The sequence below is a fragment of the Ranitomeya variabilis genome, chromosome 6, assembly GCF_051348905.1.
Source record: "Ranitomeya variabilis isolate aRanVar5 chromosome 6, aRanVar5.hap1, whole genome shotgun sequence".
NCBI lineage: Eukaryota > Metazoa > Chordata > Amphibia > Anura > Dendrobatidae > Ranitomeya > Ranitomeya variabilis.
In genome coordinates this window covers 497173532-497192746 of record NC_135237.1, presented here as the reverse complement: position 1 = coordinate 497192746, position 19215 = coordinate 497173532, and the positions used below count along the sequence as shown (strand labels likewise).

At 45.6% G+C, this 19215-nt stretch overlaps 1 protein-coding gene across 2 annotated transcripts in view; it reads right to left on the bottom strand.

The window, feature by feature from the left end:
* Positions 1–19215, bottom strand: part of CPNE3 (copine 3) — a 106799-nt gene that overhangs the window by 26573 nt on the left and 61011 nt on the right. For both annotated transcript variants that reach the window (XM_077270780.1, XM_077270781.1), the window contains exons 6-9: positions 18145–18228; positions 16917–17006; positions 12856–12954; positions 1028–1114 (exon numbers count right to left, since the gene is read on the bottom strand). In XM_077270780.1, coding sequence (XP_077126895.1) covers positions 1028–1114; positions 12856–12954; positions 16917–17006; positions 18145–18228 — 360 coding nt within the window. The remainder of the gene's footprint in view (positions 1–1027; positions 1115–12855; positions 12955–16916; positions 17007–18144; positions 18229–19215) is intronic.

The window sequence follows — 19215 nt, the reverse complement described above, 5'->3', positions numbered from 1 at the left end:
CAGTAATTGATGCAAAAGGAGCCCCGATCAAGTATTGAGTGCATTTACTGAACACACATTTCAGTAGGCCAACATTTCGGATTTTAAAATCATTTTTCAGGCTGGTGTTATAAAGTATTGTAATTTACTGAGATAATGACTTTTGTGTTTTCATTGGCTGTAATCCATAATCATCAACATTAACAGAAATAAACACTTGAAATAGATCACTCTGTAATGACTCTATATAATATGTATAATATGAGTTTCACTTTTTGTATTGAAGAACTGAAATAAATTAACTTTTTGATATTCTAATTTTGTGAGAAGCACCGGTATGTCACTGACATCTATATATCTCTCTATTCTATGTGCATATAATCCATCTCTTCTATGCTGTCAGGTCTTACTGTGATTTTACTAGATGCAGCTGCTGAATTGCCGGCTTTTCATCTATCTTATTCATGTGTGTTTGAAGAATACAACTGTGTGCACAGGACATAGAAATTTTTAAAAGCTCATGTTAAAATCGCGTTGCAATCAGATAGCAATCGTACTGCAGTTGGATGCAAATCGGATGCTAGGTGTTAAAAAAAAAAAAAAATCGGATTGTACTCGCACGAAAAACGTATGACACTTGCATGTCCCTCGTCCGACTTTGCAGGAACAAAATTGAACCAATTTTAAAATCACTAGTGTGTCTCCGGCCATAGACTCAGAGCCAAATATTTTTATTTTTAAGCATCTAATGTGCAAAATCATTGTGAAAGGAGATGTAGCAGGGAAGCGATGACATTGCCTCTTGTAATTGGTGAATTCTGTGTTACCAGCTGTGTATAGAGGTGTTATCTGTCATAGTTCCCCCCCACCGTGGACAGAAAAATGTAAGATTTCTACTTTTGTTTTTTAATGCAAGTAGTGACGAAAAAAATAAACAACCGAATTTAAACTGTAGGTACTTTTCTGCTGACGGATTCCCTTCTAGTAGGATGAGTTAATGGCATTTATCAACTAATTTATTCAAATAGAAAACTAAAAATCCACCTACTTGGCAAGTTTTCACACTGACCACCCCAGAATTTCTGTAGCTTTTCTTCTTCTGTTTCTTCTTTTCATTTATGCAGTCATATTCCACCTACAGAGAAAGAAAAATCTTATTAAATGTGTATTGCACATAGATACCCTTTAGGTCAATGTATAAATTGTCCCCAGGTTTTTGCTTCCCTATCTGAAAGCAGTATAACATAGGGGCAGAGACGGAGTCGGCTCCAGGTTTTCGTGGGCTCCGGACGAAAGAGTCTCAGTGGGCACCTTTACCACATACCACAATTCATGATGCACAGATATGGAAGGGAAATATAGGTATAGTACAATGCCAAAGATTTCACTTATCACTCATATAATGTAAGTATCTATTGTGAATTCTACAATAGCTGAAAAACTGGCGAAGCCTCACAGCGCACAGTGCGTGCCCTGGAGGGGGGTTCAAAAGTTTTCATTTTAGACCAGACAGTATAGTCCTCCATACAGTATTACGGGCACCACATAGCCCTTCATACAGAATAATGGGCCCCATATAATGCTCCATACAGAATAATGGGCCCGATATAATGTTCCATACAGAATAATGTGCTCCATATAATGCTCCACACAGAATAGGCCCCATATAATGCTCCATATAGAATAATGGGCCCCATATAATGCTCCATACAGAATAATGGGCCCGATATAATGCTCCATACAGAATAATGTGCTCCATATAATGCTCCACACAGAATAGGCCCCATGTAGTGCTCCATATAGAATAATGAATCCCATATAATGCTCCACACAGAATAATGGGCCCCATATAATGCTCCATACAGAATAATGAGCCCTACATAATGCTCCATACAGAATAATGGGCCCCATATAATGCTCCATACAGAATAATGAGCCCCATATATTTCTCCATACAGAATAAACTCCATATAATGTTCCACACAGAATAGGCCCCATATAGTGCTCCATATCGAATAATGAATCACATATAATGCTCCATACAGAATAGGCCCCATATAATACTCCATACAGAATAATGAGCCTCACATAATGCTCCATACAGAATAATGGGCCCCATATAATGCTCCATACAGAATAATGAACCCCATATAATGCTCCATACAGAATAATGAGCCAAATATAATGCTCCATACAGCATAATGGGCCCCATATAATGCTCCATACAGAATAATGAGCCCCATATATTGCTCCTTACAGAATAATGGGCCCCATATAATGCTCCATACAGAAAAGGCTCCATATAATGCTCCATACAGAATAATGAACCCAATATAATACTCCATACAGAATAAGCCCCATATAATGCTCCATACATAAGAAAACAGGATTTTTGGTTGCTTACCGTAAAATCTGTTTCTCAGAGCCTTCAATGGGGGACACAGAAACCATGGATGTATGCTGCTGCCACTAGGAGGCTGACACTATGCACAAAAAAAGTTAGCTCCTCCTTTGCAGTGTACACCCCACCGACTGGCCTTATGCACTTCAGTTAGTGAGAAAGCAGTAGGAGAAAACAATAAGGTTGAAATAACATAGCCACAAACATGAGAACTGTAAACATGAGAACAGTCATAGAACACAGAACAACAGAAAACTGAATAACATGGGAGTGTGCTGTGTTCCCCAATGAAGGCTCCGAGAAACAGATTTTACGGTAAGCAACCAAAAATCCTGTTTTCTCCATCGCCTCTCATTGGGGGACACAGGAACCATGGGACGTCCCAAAGCAGTCCCTGGGGTGGGAAAAAACAGACTTCCATCAGGTCAGAAGACTCACCACTGCCGCCTGCAAGATCCTTCTGCCTAGGCTGGCGTCCGCCGAAGCGTAGGTATGGACCTTGTAGAATTTGGCGAACGTGTGGATGGAAGACCAGGTTGCCGCTTTGCAAAGCTGTAGGGCGGAAGCCCTGTGGTGCACCGCCCAGGAGGCGCCGACTGCCCGGGTAGAGTGAGCCTTTATCCCAGGAGGGGGGCACTCTGTTCTTGACCCGGTAAGCCTCCAAAATTGCCGTTCTGATCCAGCGAGCAATAGTCGCCTTGGAAGCCGGCAGGCCTCTACACGTGCCTTCAGGAATGACGAAAAGAGAATTCGTCTTCCGGAAAACGGCCGTTCTAGTCAAGTAGATCCTCACTGACCTGACGAGGTCCAGCTTGTTCAACGATCGCTCCAGAGGATGAGTCGGAGCTGGACAAAAAGAAGGTAGAACGATGTCCTCGTTGAGGTGGAAGGTGGAAACCACCTTAGGAAGGAAGGAAGGTGGAAGCCTGAGGACTACCTTGTCCTGGTGAATGACCAAGAATGGAGGTCGGCAAGAGAGGGCCGCCAACTCGGAAACGCGGTGGATAGAAGTGATGGTCACAAGAAAGGCCACCTTCCACGATAGGACTGACAGGGGAATCTCCCTGAGAGGCTCAAAGGGGAAGACCCTCAGAACGTCCAGTACCAGATTTAGATCCCATGAATCCACCGGGGCACTGTAGGGAGGGACAGCATGGGCTGCGCCTTGAAGGAAGGTCTTAACCTGTGGCCGAGAAGATAAAGTCTTCTGTAAAAGGATGGAGAGCGCAGAAACCTGGCCCTTTAGGGAACTAAAAGCAAGGCCCGAATCCAGTCCTGCCTGAAGGAAGGCCAAGATGGAAGGCAGGGAAAAGGAAATAGATGAAATGCGGTTGGACTCGCACCAACGGAAGTAAGCCTTCCAGGTACGATAGTAGATCCTGGAAGACGAAGGCTTCCGAGCCTGGATCATGGTGTGAATCACCCGGTCCGAAAGGTCGGACGCTCTTAGAACTGCGGTCTCAACAGCCACGCCGTTAAATTGAGCGACCGAGAATTCGGGTGTCAGAGCGGACCCTGAGACAGCAGATCAGGCCTGTCTGGAAGGCGCCAGGGGGCGTCCGCGAGAAGGTTGACGATCTCCGCGAACCAAGCTCTCCTGGGCCAATATGGGGCGATCAGAATGACCGGCACCCCTTCCGTTTTGATCTTTTTCAACAGTTTGGGAAGCAAGGGAAGGGGTGGGAACAGGTAGGGCAGCGTGAACCGTGACCAAGGAATGGCCAGAGCGTCGACGCCCACTGCAAGAGGATCGCGAGACCTGGACACGAACTGAGGAACCTTCCTGTTCGTATGAGACGCCGTGAGGTCCACATCCGGAGTCCCCCATCGAAGACAAATCTGGTGGAAGACTTCCTGGTGCAAGGTCCATTCTCCTGCCACGAGACCCTTGCGGCTGAGGAAGTCAGAGGCCCAATTGTCCACGCCGGGGATATGCACCGCGGATATCACCGGAACTGTTGCCTCTGCCCAGAGGAGAATCTTGGATACCTCGGCAAGGGCCAGGGAGCTCCGAGTCCCCCCCTGATGGTTGACATAAGCCACAGCCATGGCGTTGTCCGTCTGGATTCGGATAGGTAGGCCCTTGAGAATCCTTTCCCAGTGACGGAGGGACAGAAAAATGGCCCGAATCTCGAGGACATTGATCGGCAGAGTTGACTCCTGTGCCGACCAACGGCCCTGAACAGTCAGGTGGCAAAACACCGCACCCCAGCCGAGCGGGCTGGCATCCGTCGTCACCACTTGCCAGTGAACTGGAAGGAAGGACCTGCCCCGGGAGATGAGAGGTGACGTCAGCCACCAGTTGAGAGACCGTTTGACCCGGGGAGGGAGTCGGATCGGACGATCCAGAGAGAAGACAGACCTGTCCCACTGATGCAGAATGGCTTGCTTAAGGGGTTGTGAATGAAATTGGGCGAAGGGAATCGCTTCCAATGTTGCTACCATCCTCCCCAGAACCTTCATGGCCGATCGGAAGGAGGGAGGCCAAGGACCCTGGAGCAAGCGTATGCCCCGACGAAGGATGGATCTCTTGTCTTCGGGAAGGAAGACTTTGGTCTGACGAGTGTCGAAGAGCATGCCCATAAAGATGATGCGCTGAGAAGGAATAAGGCAGGACTTCTTCTGGTTGACCAGCCACCTGAAACGGGCTAGCGTGTCGAGAACGATGGACAGGCTTTCGTGAGCCTGAGCAAAGGACGGAGCCTTGATGAGGATGTTGTCGAGGTATGGAAAAAGAACCAGGCCTCTGACCCTCAAGATGGCCATCAGCGCCGCCATGATCTTCGTGAAAACTCTTGGGGCGGTTGCAAGATCGAACGGCAGTGCGACGAACTGAAAATGTTCCTGGAGCAACGCAAAGCGCAGGTATCGGTGATGTCCCGGGAATATCGGGACATGGAGGTAGGCGTCCTGAATATCTATGGAACACAGAAATTCCTGAGCCTCCATGGAAGCAATTACTGAACGAAGAGATTCCATCCTGAAGTGCTTCAGATGAATTCTCTTGTTCAGCAATTTGAGATGCCAGAGGGTTAGGGGACAGGGGGGCAGAGGGAAGTGTCAGTCTGCAGTGCAGCTACTCACGCAGACGAAGCGGTTCCAGATGGAAAACGCAGCCCAGCTTGGAGATGGTCCCTCAGGGAAGAAATCCTTCGTGGAAGGGAGTGTGGATCCTGTAGCAGTGCAGCCAAAGGGATCTGGGGCCCGTAGTCGTCCACTGCCAAGCACAGAGGAGAGAAGAGGTGTGCGTGGGTGCACTAAGATGGCACCGGTGGGCGGAGCAATGCCGAGAGCTGATGTCGGGCGGGAGAAAAGCCCGCCGAGTAAGGAGGAAGTGGGTGGGGAGGTGTCGCCGGAAGTAGGCCCCGGGAGAAGCCGGGACCTAAACTAAAAATCGGCGACCGCCTGAGAGGGCCGCGGCGCCGGCGCTGCACAGCTGGAGATGCGGCTTCTGGGCGGCGCGGCAGCCTGCAAGGCCGCCGCATAAAAAAGGGAAGCGCTGCAGCAGGATCGTGCCGCCGGGAGTAGGCCCCGGGGGAGGCCAGGGCCTAAATTAGGAAAGCGGCGACCGCTGGAGAGGGCCGCGGCGGTGCTCAGTGCGGTCGTAGGAAAAGGTAACGCGGCTGCCTGTAAGGCCGCCACGCCAGACAGGACCACCGCGCAGGGCACAGAGAAAGTGCTGCAAATGCAGCGATGACCCCTCGATTCCCGGGACCCCTATCGGAACGCTGACCAGGCGAAAAGGTGGCCTGGAAACACGGCAAGAAAAAAGGGAATCCAAGGGACCCCTGGGACTAGAATACTCACCTAAAAACATCCCACGTCGTTCGTTACTAACCTCAAACTTGGGAAAGGTATCAGAACTCCATGGGAGCTGCTGATGGACGTCCTCGTCTCCTCCAACCGACAGGCTCTGGTGGGCGAGTGGGTGAGGGACGGAGCCAGGACCGGACTTCTGAGCACGCTTGTGTACTAGGCTCTTGGTCCTGGAGAGGGATCTATGAGGATACGGGGTGGCAGTACACGCCGTACTCATAGTCCGCCTTGTGGGACTACAGGTGTGACTGTTCACCCTGTATCCCTTCCGGAAAAACCTAAAAAGAAACGACGCACATTGACCCGTGTCCACCTCCTACTGACACTAAGCTAAACTGAAGTGCATAATGCCAGTCGGTGGGGTGTACACTGCAGAGGAGGAGCTAACTTTTTTTGTGCATAGTGTCAGTCTCCTAGTGGCAGCAGCATACACCCATGGTTCCTGTGTCCCCCAATGAGAGGCGATAAGAGAAAAAAAAAATACTCACCTCTCCTCGCTGGCCGCAGATCCAGACTCCTCAGCGTCACTGTCTTCTGGGTCTCTGCACTGTGACTGCTCAGAGCAGAGAGCGCACAGTAGTGACATCATTGCACCCTCTGCCCTGAGATGTCACAGAGTCAGAAACCGCAGAAGACACCCCAGCTGCGGAGGAACAGGGAGAGGTAAGTATTAAAAGTGTCAGGGCCCTGAGCAAGCGAGGAGGGCCCACTCGTGGGCGCTGTCATTGGGCTCCCTTGACTCACGGGTTCCATAGAGTGCCAGTTGTCATGAACTCTGCAGGCAGAGATCATAGCAAGCCTATAGAGGGACAAGCTCTCGGAAGATGGAACTATACTGACCGTGAACTAAGCCTGCCGCGCAACTAGAAATAGCCAGGTAGCATTTCCTATTTATTGCTAGATGCCCAGCTCTGGCCTAAGACCTAAATAGCTAGCAGAGGGAAAAATAAGACCTGGCTCACCTCTAGAGAAATATTCCAAAGAAGACAGTAGCCCCCCACATATAATGACGGTGAGTTCAGATGAAACAACAAACGCAGCAGGAAAATAGTCTTAGCAAATTTGAGGTCCGCTTACTAGATAGCAGAAGACAGATAGTATACTTTCATGGTCAGCAGAAAAACACTAACAAAACACCATCCAGAGATTACCTTAAACTCTGGCATTAACTCATAACGCCAGAGTAGCAATCCCTGATCAACGAGAGCTTTCCAGACACAGTAACAAAACTTCAGCTGTGAACTGGAACAAATAGGCAAAATGAAACATGGACAAAAGTCCAACTTATCTAGTAGTTGTCAGAAGCAGGAACAAGCACTGAGAGGCATCAGATAACATTGTTGACCGGCAAGAAACCACCAGAGAAATGAGCTTAAATAGCGACACCCACTACTGATGGAACCAGGTGAAACAGGAAAGAGGATGACAAGTCCAATTCCACAAGCGGCCACCGGGGGAGCCCAGAATCCAAATTCACAACAGTACCCCCCCCTCAAGGAGGGGGCACCGAACCCTCACCAGATCCACCAGGGCGACCAGGATGAGCCCTATGGAAGGCACGAACAAGATCAGAAGCATGAACATCAGATGCATTGACCCAAGAATTATCCTCCTGGCCGTAACCCTTCCAGTTGACCAGATACTGGAGTCTCCGTCTGGAAACACGAGAGTCCAAAATTTTCTCCACAACGTACTCCAACTCACCCTCAACCAACACCGGAGCAGGAGGCCCAACTGAAGGTACAACAGGTACCTCATACCTGCGCAATAACGACCGATGAAAAACGTTATGAATGGAAAAGGACGCAGGGAGGTCCAAACGGAAAGAAACAGGATTAAGAATCTCCAATATTCTATAAGGGCCGATGAACCGAGGTTTAAACTTAGGAGAAGAGACCCTCATAGGGACAAAACGAGAAGACAACCACACCAAATCTCCAACACAAAGCCGAGAACCAACACGACGATGACGGTTGGCAAAACGCTGAGTCTTCTCCTGGGACAACTTCAAATTGTCCATAACCTGCCCCCAGATGTGATGCAATCTCTCCACCACCGCATCCACTCCAGGACAATCCGAGGATTCCACCTGACCGGAGGAAAATCGAGGGTGAAACCCCGAATTACAGAAAAACGGGGACACCAAGGTGGAAGAGCTGGCCCGATTATTGAGGGCGAACTCTGCCAATGGCAAAAAAGCAACCCAATCATCCTGGTCAGCAGAGACAAAACACCTCAGATATGTCTCCAGGGTCTGATTAGTCCGCTCGGTCTGGCCATTAGTCTGAGGGTGAAAAGCAGATGAAAAAGACAAATCTATGCCCATCCTAGCACAGAATGCCCGCCAAAATCTAGACACAAATTGGGTACCTCTGTCAGAAACAATATTCTCAGGAATACCGTGCAATCGGACAACATTCTGAAAAAACAGAGGAACCAACTCAGAAGAAGAAGGCAACTTGGGCAGAGGAACCAAATGGACCATTTTAGAGAAACGGTCACAGACCACCCAGATGACAGACATCTTCTGGGAAACAGGCAGATCTGAAATAAAATCCATCGAGATGTGTGTCCAAGGCCTCTTAGGAATAGGCAAGGGCAACAGCAGTCCGCTAGCCCGAGAACTACAAGACTTGGCCCGAGCACAAATGTCACATGACTGCACAAAGACTCGCACATCTCGTGACAGGGAAGGCCACCAGAAGGATCTTGCCACCAAATCCCTGGTACCAAAAATTCCGGGATGACCTGCCAATGCAGAAGAATGTACCTCAGAGATGACTCTACTGGTCCAATCCTCCGGAACAAACAGTCTATCAGGCGGACAACGATCCGGTCTATCCGCCTGAAACTCTTGCAAGGACCGCCGCAGATCAGGAGAAACGGCCGACAAAATTACTCCCTCCCTAAGGATACCTGTGGGTTCAGCATTACCAGGAGAGTCCGGGTCAAAACTCCTAGAAAGGGCATCTGCCTTAACATTCTTAGAACCCGGTAGGTATGACACCACAAAATTAAAGCGAGAAAAAAATAAAGACCAGCGCGCCTGTCTAGGATTCAGGCGCCTGGCAGTCTCAAGATAAATCAAATTTTTGTGGTCAGTCAATACCACCACCTGATGCTTAGCCCCCTCTAGCCAATGGCGCCACTCCTCAAACGCCCACTTCATGGCCAAAAGCTCCCTATTCCCAACATCATAATTCCGCTCTGCGGGCGAAAATTTGCGAGAAAAGAAAGCACAAGGCCTAATGACGGAGCAGTCGGAACCTTTCTGCGACAACACTGCCCCAGCTCCGATCTCCGAAGCGTCAACCTCAACCTGAAAAGGCAGATTCACATCAGGCTGACGTAACACAGGGGCAGAGGCAAAACGGTGCTTAAGCTCCTGAAAGGCCTCTACAGCATGAGGGGACCAATTAGCAACATCAGCGCCATGTCTGGTCAAATCAGTCAGTGGTTTAACGACATCCGAAAAACCAGCAATAAATCGGCGGTAAAAGTTGGCAAAGCCCAAAAATCTCTGAAGACCCTTAAGAGAGGAGGGCTGAGTCCAGTCACAAATAGCTTGCACCTTGACGGGATCCATCTCAATGGAAGAGGGAGAAAAAATATACCCCAAAAAGGAAATTTTCTGGACCCCAAAAACGCACTTAGACCCCTTCACACATAAAGAATTAGACCGCAGAACCTGAAAAACTCTCCTGACCTGCTGGACATGAGAGTCCCAGTCATCAGAAAAAATCAGAATATCATCCAGATATATTATCATAAATTTATCCAGAAAATCGCGGAAAATATCATGCATAAAAGACTGGAAAACTGAAGGGGCATTAGAAAGACCAAAAGGCATGACCAAATACTCAAAGTGGCCCTCGGGCGTATTAAATGCGGTCTTCCACTCATCCCCCTGCCTGATCCGCACCAAATTATACGCCCCACGAAGATCAATTTTAGAGAACCACTTAGCACCCTCTATACGAGCAAACAAATCAGTAAGCAATGGCAATGGGTATTGGTACTTAACAGTGATCTTATTCAGAAGCCGATAATCAATACATGGTCTCAAAGAGCCGTCCTTTTTTGAGACAAAGAAAAACCCAGCTCCCAAGGGAGAAGAAGATGGACGAATATGTCCCTTTTCCAAAGACTCCTTTATATATTCCCGCATAGCAGCATGTTCCGGCACAGACAGATTAAACAAACGACCCTTTGGATATTTGCAACCCGGTATCAAATCTATGGCACAATCGCACTCACGGTGCGGAGGTAACGACCCAAGCTTGGGTTCGTCAAAGACGTCTTGATAATCAGAGAGGAACTCAGGGACTTCAGAGGGAATGGACGACGAAATAGAAACCAAAGGTAAGTCCCCATGAATACCCTTACATCCCCAGCTCAACACAGACATTGCTCTCCAGTCCAAGACTGGATTGTGAGACTGCAACCATGGCAATCCCAGTACCAAATCGTCATGTAAATTATACAGCACCAGGAAACGAATAATCTCCTGGTGATCCGGATTGATACGCATGGTTACTTGTGTCCAGTATTGTGGTTTATTATTAGCCAATGGGGTGGAGTCAATCCCCTTCAGAGGAATAAGAGTCTCCAAAGGCTCTAAATCAAAACCACAACGATTGGCAAAGGACCAATCCATAAGACTCAGAGCGGCGCCAGAGTCAACATAGGCGTCCGTGGCAATGGATGACAAAGAGCAAATCAGGGTTACAGACAAAATAAACTTAGACTGAATGGTGCCAATGGAAACAGACTTATCAAGCTTCTTTGTACGCCTAGAGCATGCTGATATAACATGAGTAGAATCCCCACAATAGAAGCACAATCCATTCTTCCGTCTAAAATTCTGTCGCTCGCTCCTGGACAGAATTCTATCACACTGCATACTTTCTGGCGTCTTTTCCATAGACACCGCCAGATGGTGCACCGGTTTGCGCTCCCGCAGACGCCTATCAATCTGAATAGCCATTGTCATGGACTCATTCAGACCTGCAGGCACAGGGAACCCCACCAAAACATCCTTAACGGCATCAGAGAGACCTTCTCTGAAAGTTGCCGCCAAGGCGCACTCATTCCACTGAGTAAGCACAGACCATTTACGGAATTTTTGGCAGTAAACCTCAGCTTCGTCTTGCCCCTGAGATAGTGCCATCAAAGTTTTTTCTGCCTGAAGTTCCAAATGAGGTTCCTCATAAAGCAAGCCCAAGGCCAGAAAAAACGCATCCACATCGCGCAACGCAGGATCCCCTGCTGGCAATGAGAAGGCCCAATCTTGAGGGTCACCCCTGAGCAAGGAAATCACAATCCTAACCTGCTGAGCAGGGTCTCCAGCTGAACGAGACTTCAGGGACAAATAAAGCTTACAATTATTTCGGAAATTCTGGAAGCTAGCTCTATTCCCTGTGAAGAACTCCGGCAAAGGAATTCTCGGCTCAGATACTGGAGCATGTACCACAAAATCTTGTAAATTTTGTACTTTCGTGATGAGATTATTCAAACCCGCAGTTACACTCTGAAGATCCATTATTGTCAGGTGCACACAGAGCAATTCAGAGATTAAGAGGAGAGAGAGAAAAAAGACTGCAGCAAGGCAAACTGGAGGGAAAAAAAAAAAAAAAAAAAAAAAATTCCAGCAGACTTCTTATAACTCTCCTTTCTCAACCTGGGTGTTTAACACTTTATGGGCCGGTCAAACTGTCATGAACTCTGCAGGCAGAGATCATAGCAAGCCTATAGAGGGACAAGCTCTCGGAAGATGGAACTATACTGACCGTGAACTAAGCCTGCCGCGCAACTAGAAATAGCCAGGTAGCATTTCCTATTTATTGCTAGATGCCCAGCTCTGGCCTAAGACCTAAATAGCTAGCAGAGGGAAAAATAAGACCTGGCTCACCTCTAGAGAAATATTCCAAAGAAGACAGTAGCCCCCCACATATAATGACGGTGAGTTCAGATGAAACAACAAACGCAGCAGGAAAATAGTCTTAGCAAATTTGAGGTCCGCTTACTAGATAGCAGAAGACAGATAGTATACTTTCATGGTCAGCAGAAAAACACTAACAAAACACCATCCAGAGATTACCTTAAACTCTGGCATTAACTCATAACGCCAGAGTAGCAATCCCTGATCAACGAGAGCTTTCCAGACACAGTAACAAAACTTCAGCTGTGAACTGGAACAAATAGGCAAAATGAAACATGGACAAAAGTCCAACTTATCTAGTAGTTGTCAGAAGCAGGAACAAGCACTGAGAGGCATCAGATAACATTGTTGACCGGCAAGAAACCACCAGAGAAATGAGCTTAAATAGCGACACCCACTACTGATGGAACCAGGTGAAACAGGAAAGAGGATGACAAGTCCAATTCCACAAGCGGCCACCGGGGGAGCCCAGAATCCAAATTCACAACAGCCAGTGTCCCCAATGGCGAGTGGGCCCCCCACGTGCCTGGGTGGAGATATCGGCCCTGGGCCCTAATCCGCCACCAGCATGTGTTAGATAAGTACGGGGGCCATTTGTAGTGATTGTAGGAATTCTGGAATGGAGAAACATTGAGCTACAACAATGGCTGTTACTTTACAACCTTTACACTTAATAAAGAGGGATGACAAGTGTATTCATGAGCAGGTGACCACTTACTGGCATTGAGCGACTTGCTTCCTTTAGTTTGGACATAGTGGCCTGAAATATTCCAATCAAGTCATGAGAGCCATCATTGTCATGGTCGTAACACTCCACCTGCAATACAGGAAACAGGGATTAAAGAATGAGGGAAACTTCTTACTCTACTTACGAAACAAAACTAATGCAAGCTATAAAGGATTATTTACAAAAATGGTCAAATAAACCTTATGGGGGGAGTAGGATACAGAAAGGTATTATAACCCCCAATTGCCTAAGGGATGAGTAAGGCCGGAGACACACTAACGATTTTAAAATCTCTCTGATTTTGTTCCTGAAAAGTTTGATGAGTGTCATGCGAGTACAGTTCCCATGCTGCGAGGGACTCTGCCTCGGAGCATGGGTGCTGTGGGGTCTCAGGTTCGCCCACCTATTGGTGCACTGTCGCTGTGACGGTGGGTTGTGTATGACTCTGCACCTTGAGGTTCGCCATGATGTGGCAGTGGGCTTCATACAGTCTGATCAGAATGTTGATCTAAGAACCTCATGTTCAGTTTGTAAATTTTTGCCTGGCAGCATTAGATCAAAGTATAAACATTGGGACGTGCGGGCCATGTCTTTTTCTACATTTATCACATCCAATTGTGGAACTTATTATTCAAAAGATCTATTTATTAAAATTAACCTTGCTTGTGGGAAAACCTCTTCAACAAGGTCCCACATTTTGTTTTACCATAATATTGGGCCTCCCACTGCTTACTTCTCTGATGAGTCCTTTATCTCTGATGAAATGGGTGGGATCAGAGGTGTGGGTATTTTTTCAGGGTGGATTACACTTGGTAGTGGTAGGAATTAAGTAACTTCCCTCATATCCGCCAGGTGATGGCTTGCTTCTATGGCGCTCTGCTGAGTTAGGTTTGGGATAGATCTCTCCTTTTTTCTCCTATTGGGCACGATAATCACAGATTATCACAGATAATAATAATCACAGATTATTTGCCTATTGGTGGATTTTCTCTGTACATCCCGAGTACCATACCATGGCATATATGGTGCTGGTGCCACTAATCTCATCCTGTGTCTTACCGCCATATTTGTACCCCATCTCAGTTTCTTTAGTGCCATCATCACCAGATATGTCTCGGGGCTGCTTGCACTGTGCTCCATTGACATAATCTAGTGTTTGGAGACCAATAACAGCGTTACTGCCTCTATTGGCATCCACAGTGAGGAATAAGTATACAGACCATCATCACTGACTACACACTAACTCATCTCATAGGCAAATGGGGGTTCCAGTATCCCACCACATCCTACATCCCCACTCACAGAGTATGAATACATTTTTAGATATGTACTATTGTATTTTAATATATTTATTAAAGGTTAAGTTTTATCATGACTTCTCCTGTATCAGGACTGCTCCTCTTCTGCATTCATCCTATACTGAGAATTCTCATATAACCATCCCGTGACTAGGGTTATTAGTTTTGCCATCCTCCACCATATTTCACAGTGGGTGCAAGACACTGTGGTTTGTACGCCTCTCCAGGTCTCCGTCTAACCATTAGATGACCAGGTGATGATCTGGGGATGCTTCAGCAAGGCTGGAATTGGGCAGGTTGTTCTTTGCGAAGGACGTATGAATTAAGTCGCATACAAGGTATCCTGGAAAAACAGTGGATTCCTTCTGCTCAGGCAATGTTCCCCAACTCCGAGGACTGGTTTTTCCAGCAGGACAATGTGCCATGCCACACAGCTAGGTCAATCAAGGTGTGGATGAAGGACCGCCACATCAAATCCCTGTCATGAACAGCCCAATCTCCAGACCTGAACCCCATTGAAAACCTCTGGAATGTAATCAAGAGGAAGATGGATAGTCACAAGCCATCAAACAAAGAAGAACTGCTTACATTTTTGTACCAGGAACAGTGTGAAAGACTGGTGGAAAGCATGCCAAGATGCATGAAAGCTGTGATTTAAAATCATGGTTATTCCACAAAATATTGATTTCTGAACTCTTTCTGAGATAAAAAAAAAACCATTAGTATTGTTGTTTCTAAATGATTATTAACTTGAGGTCTGCAAGCAATGCATTTTTTTGTTATTTTGACCATTTCTCTTTTTCAGAAAATAAATTCAAAATTTATTGCTTGGAAATTTGGAGACATGTTGTCAGAAGTTTACAGAATAAAAGAGCAATTTACATTTTACTCAAAAATATACCTATAAAGAGAGAAATCAGACAAACTGAACATTTTGCAGTGGTCTCTTAATTTTTGTCAGAGCTGTATATGTATATATATATGTGTATGTATGTATGTACGGTATGTATGTATATGTGTGAGTGTGTGTGTGTGTGTATATATATATATATATATATATATGTGTGTGTGTGTGTGTGTGTGTGTGTGTGTGTGTGTGTGTGTGTGTGTGTGTGTGTGTGTGTGTGTGTGTGTGTGTATATATATATATATATATATATATATATGTTAATATAACAAAAAGGTATCTGTGCCAAAAGTTTTTTTGTCATTACAAATCGTGCACAATTTACTCAATTATTTTGGCTGTAACCTTGGCATAGGTCTACAGTACTAGTGCAGCGCCCCAGAGTCCTGGTCGTTGCAGTAATGTCGTTCTTCCACCAGGGGGAGTGATATTACGGCTGAAGGCAATAAGGAGATCTCTTTACCAGGTATCACAATCCACACAACACACTCACACTCCAGGCCTGCCAGGGGGAGCTATGCTCCTATCTATTTGGGCACTCCTCACAATTAGGTAAAACTGGTGGTCTGGACAGAAAGAGAGGCAGAACAAGTCAGAACCCCGCGGAGTTTGGCAGAAGCTGGCTGGAGTGAGTTCCAGCCAGATCCAGACTGTGGTCTGAGGAGGACGAGGGTCCACGGAGCTGCGCCTGCCCCACGTGTGGCAGCATCCTAAGAAAGAGACATTGAAGAGAAGTGTATTGCAGAGGGTGAGAAACGAAGTCATAGCAAAAAGGAGCGGAAACCAGAAGGAGTTCTGCCCTGCAAAAGGCTGCCTCCTTCTGAGGTGCAGGAATTCCGGTGGCCGGAATACCAAGGGAGTAAGTGCTCTATGCCTTGCTTCAGAGACTGGCAGGACAGTTAATTCCACGTTGGCTGCCCGACCTTATACCCAGGAGGCACGGTGGCAACTTGTGGGAGCTGGGGCGTGGTAGGGTCCCTGTAAAAAGCCTCAGGCCACCAGTCATACAGGTTTTGTCCTATCCTATCCATCAGGGGGACAGAGAGAAAGAGACTTAACATCTCCAATAGTTGTAAGGACCTTACCGAGAAGCTTAGCAGGGAGGTACTACAACACCCAGGCGCTAGAGGAAGGCTACTGATTTCCACCTGGATAAGGGGACTCTGGATTTGCCTTCACACCGGCCGGACCCTGCCTACCCTGTAGTCCGTACCCTGGACTATGGATGCTGAAGCCTTCAGTAAAGGTAAAGAGACTGCAACCTTGTGTCCCCGTTCTCCTCTGCGCCTCTCACCATCCACCATCTACACTTTGGGAAGCCCTGGGGATACACTTCACCTGTGTGAAGGTATACCATCAAGCTGCCATAACATCACCCCAGCGGACCCCTAAGCAGCGTCGGTCACCCTGACCGAATACCACAGGTGGCGTCACGAACATTCCCCTTTAAAGACCTTTCACCCACTTTTACAACGGATGTTCCCCTAGGGCCACGGACCGGGTCAGCCACCGTGACATCCCCGCCAAGAGAACCGAAGGACCCGGTACCGAGTACCCCACGGTCCTATGGGGGCGCTACACTAACATTTACTTAATTTTATTTTTCCACTTGTTCACAGATTGACAAATCAAGCCCCCTTAAAAGACGAGATTATAATCTAGTGCCGCATTCATCAGTCTATAAAAAGGCACCACAAAATCCAACCCAAAACAGAAGAAATCAGAAATCTACCTTCTTCAAAAGCTAGCTTCAGAAACATTGCAGCACGATTTCTTATAACAGAAGGTGACGCCATGTACGGTAAGTATGTGCCCAATACTCTACCCATCAAAACAAAATGACTCACCCGGATAGGTTTGTCCATGTCTCCATTGCACAGAGCCTGTAGTGGTATCTTGAAGGGTCTCCACACAGGATTCAGATTGTTTTTAATGACCTACAGAAGGTACAGACATGATATTTATACATCATATGGCACAGTACATGATATATATGGCTAGGGCTACATGGTGACAGCAAACTTCAGACAAGTTACATGACGAAAACCTTTGTCTGAGCAGTCTGCAGCTTGGTGATGCATGACTCTTAGCATTTCAGTCTGGCTGTAAAGAAAGTATTAAACCACAGAAAGTTGCATTTAAGCAGCAAGCAGCAAATCATGCAGCTGCAGAGACTCGAACATAATATATGAGCACGCCCAGATGCTCGGATAACACCCGAGCATACTCTGATAAGACGTTATCCCAGGACGTTCACTCATCACTAGTCACAACACAACCTCACTGAAAATCTGATGTAATATCTGCAATTCTACAGAAGTAATCAGATGCCGTTTATTTCTCTTTTTCTACGATTTCTGTACTTTTTTTTAAATCGATTTTCTTCCAGTTACAAGGAGTTTCCATAGACATGATACGACTGGAAACTACATTAATTTATGGAGCCTTGGAAGGTTGGGAAGAAGCAAAATTAAAATGCCCCAATTATTGAACTTCACATGTAACATGATATCTATAACCCTGTATGTAACCCCTTTCTCATGTACAGCACCATGGAATTAATGGTGCTATATAAATAAATAATAATAATAATAATAACAAAATGGATTCAGCGTAAGGGCTCGATCGGACAAGCAAATTATACAGATGTGTGCTGCACACTGACCTTTGTAATTCAATAGGGCTGTCCCGACTGCCAGCTTTGTCACACAAGTGTATGTATAAAAAATAAATGAAAGTTGCAGGATGCATTATTCTCTTCTGTATTTTGGATGAGACTCGCTTAAAGACTATGGGTGCGTAAAATTAAAAAAAATATATCGGATCCCATATGAACCATCTGTATAGAATCTGATTTTTATGGATAAACTGTACATGGGAAACCACTCGTGATCATGTACATTTTATACTGGGGATGTATAAATACAGATGGCACACGGACATAAAATATGGCACACGGGTAATAATACAGATGGAAATTGTCTACATTTTCTGGATGCAAATTGGATGATTTTCAATACGCTCATCTGACCACGGCCTAAAAGCAAATAGTAGGAAGGAGGTACTGATCCTTACCTCTGTTCTGTGGACCATCTGCCATCTCCCATCATCAGTTTGCCTGTAAAATTCCAAATAAGGGTCTGATTTTCCAAATAAATCCTACAAAAAAAAAAGATAAAAATGTATGTGTGGTAACATTACGGGGTCCTGCATTTCTAGGAAACAAAGCAACCTGTGATCACTTGGCTCTGCACAGTACAAACCTGCGTGGAAAGGATAAGTAATGTAACTTAAAGTATTTTTTTATTAGATCAACTGAAAACAGAAAAAAAATAACAGTTAACCCCTTAAGGATGTGAAAAATAGCAAATTAAAATATATTCTGCCATTGATTTTTTGTTTTTGTTCTCCAAGTGTCATTTATGGTTTTTTTTTTAAGTTCCTTTTCTTTGTTTTGTCTTGTAGTATTATTTGAGGATTCTTGTGCAAAATTCTTGAAAAAGGAGCACGTGGTTCAAGAATTGCTCTATATATATATTCTATAATATTCTATTATTTCTGTCTTCAACCAGTTTTGTGACTTTTTAGCACAAAAAGTCACATGTTCTGTTAAAATATCACAACATTTGTGCAAAAATTCCAGGTGTACATGATGTCTCTCCAGGGCGAAACTAAAGTACATTTGTGGCACAAATGTGTGAATTTTTAAAAAGTTACAATTGATATATCAGCAAAAACATCTGGAAATCCCAAACTAACAGCGACAAACATAAAAAAAAACAAAAAAAAAACACAAGTATAAAAGAAACTTTAAAAAAAGAGTCCAAATTAAATGGAGAATAAGGCGCAAATGAAAACCAGGCAAAAAACAACAAAAACTTGATGAAAAGGTTGATATGCAAAGATGAATTGGGCCCTAAATTGATATTTCTTTGTACAGGATGTATCAGTTGTCATCAGTGGGATTGCTAATAAAAATTATATATATTATATAAAATATAAATAAAAATTGTTGTAAAGTAATATATATATATAATATTACATTTCAACAATTTTTATTTATATACTTTTTTTTCACAGGGGACATTTACATTTAATCTTTATTTTTTACGATGCTTGGAATGTCCATGTTAGGCCGGTTTCACA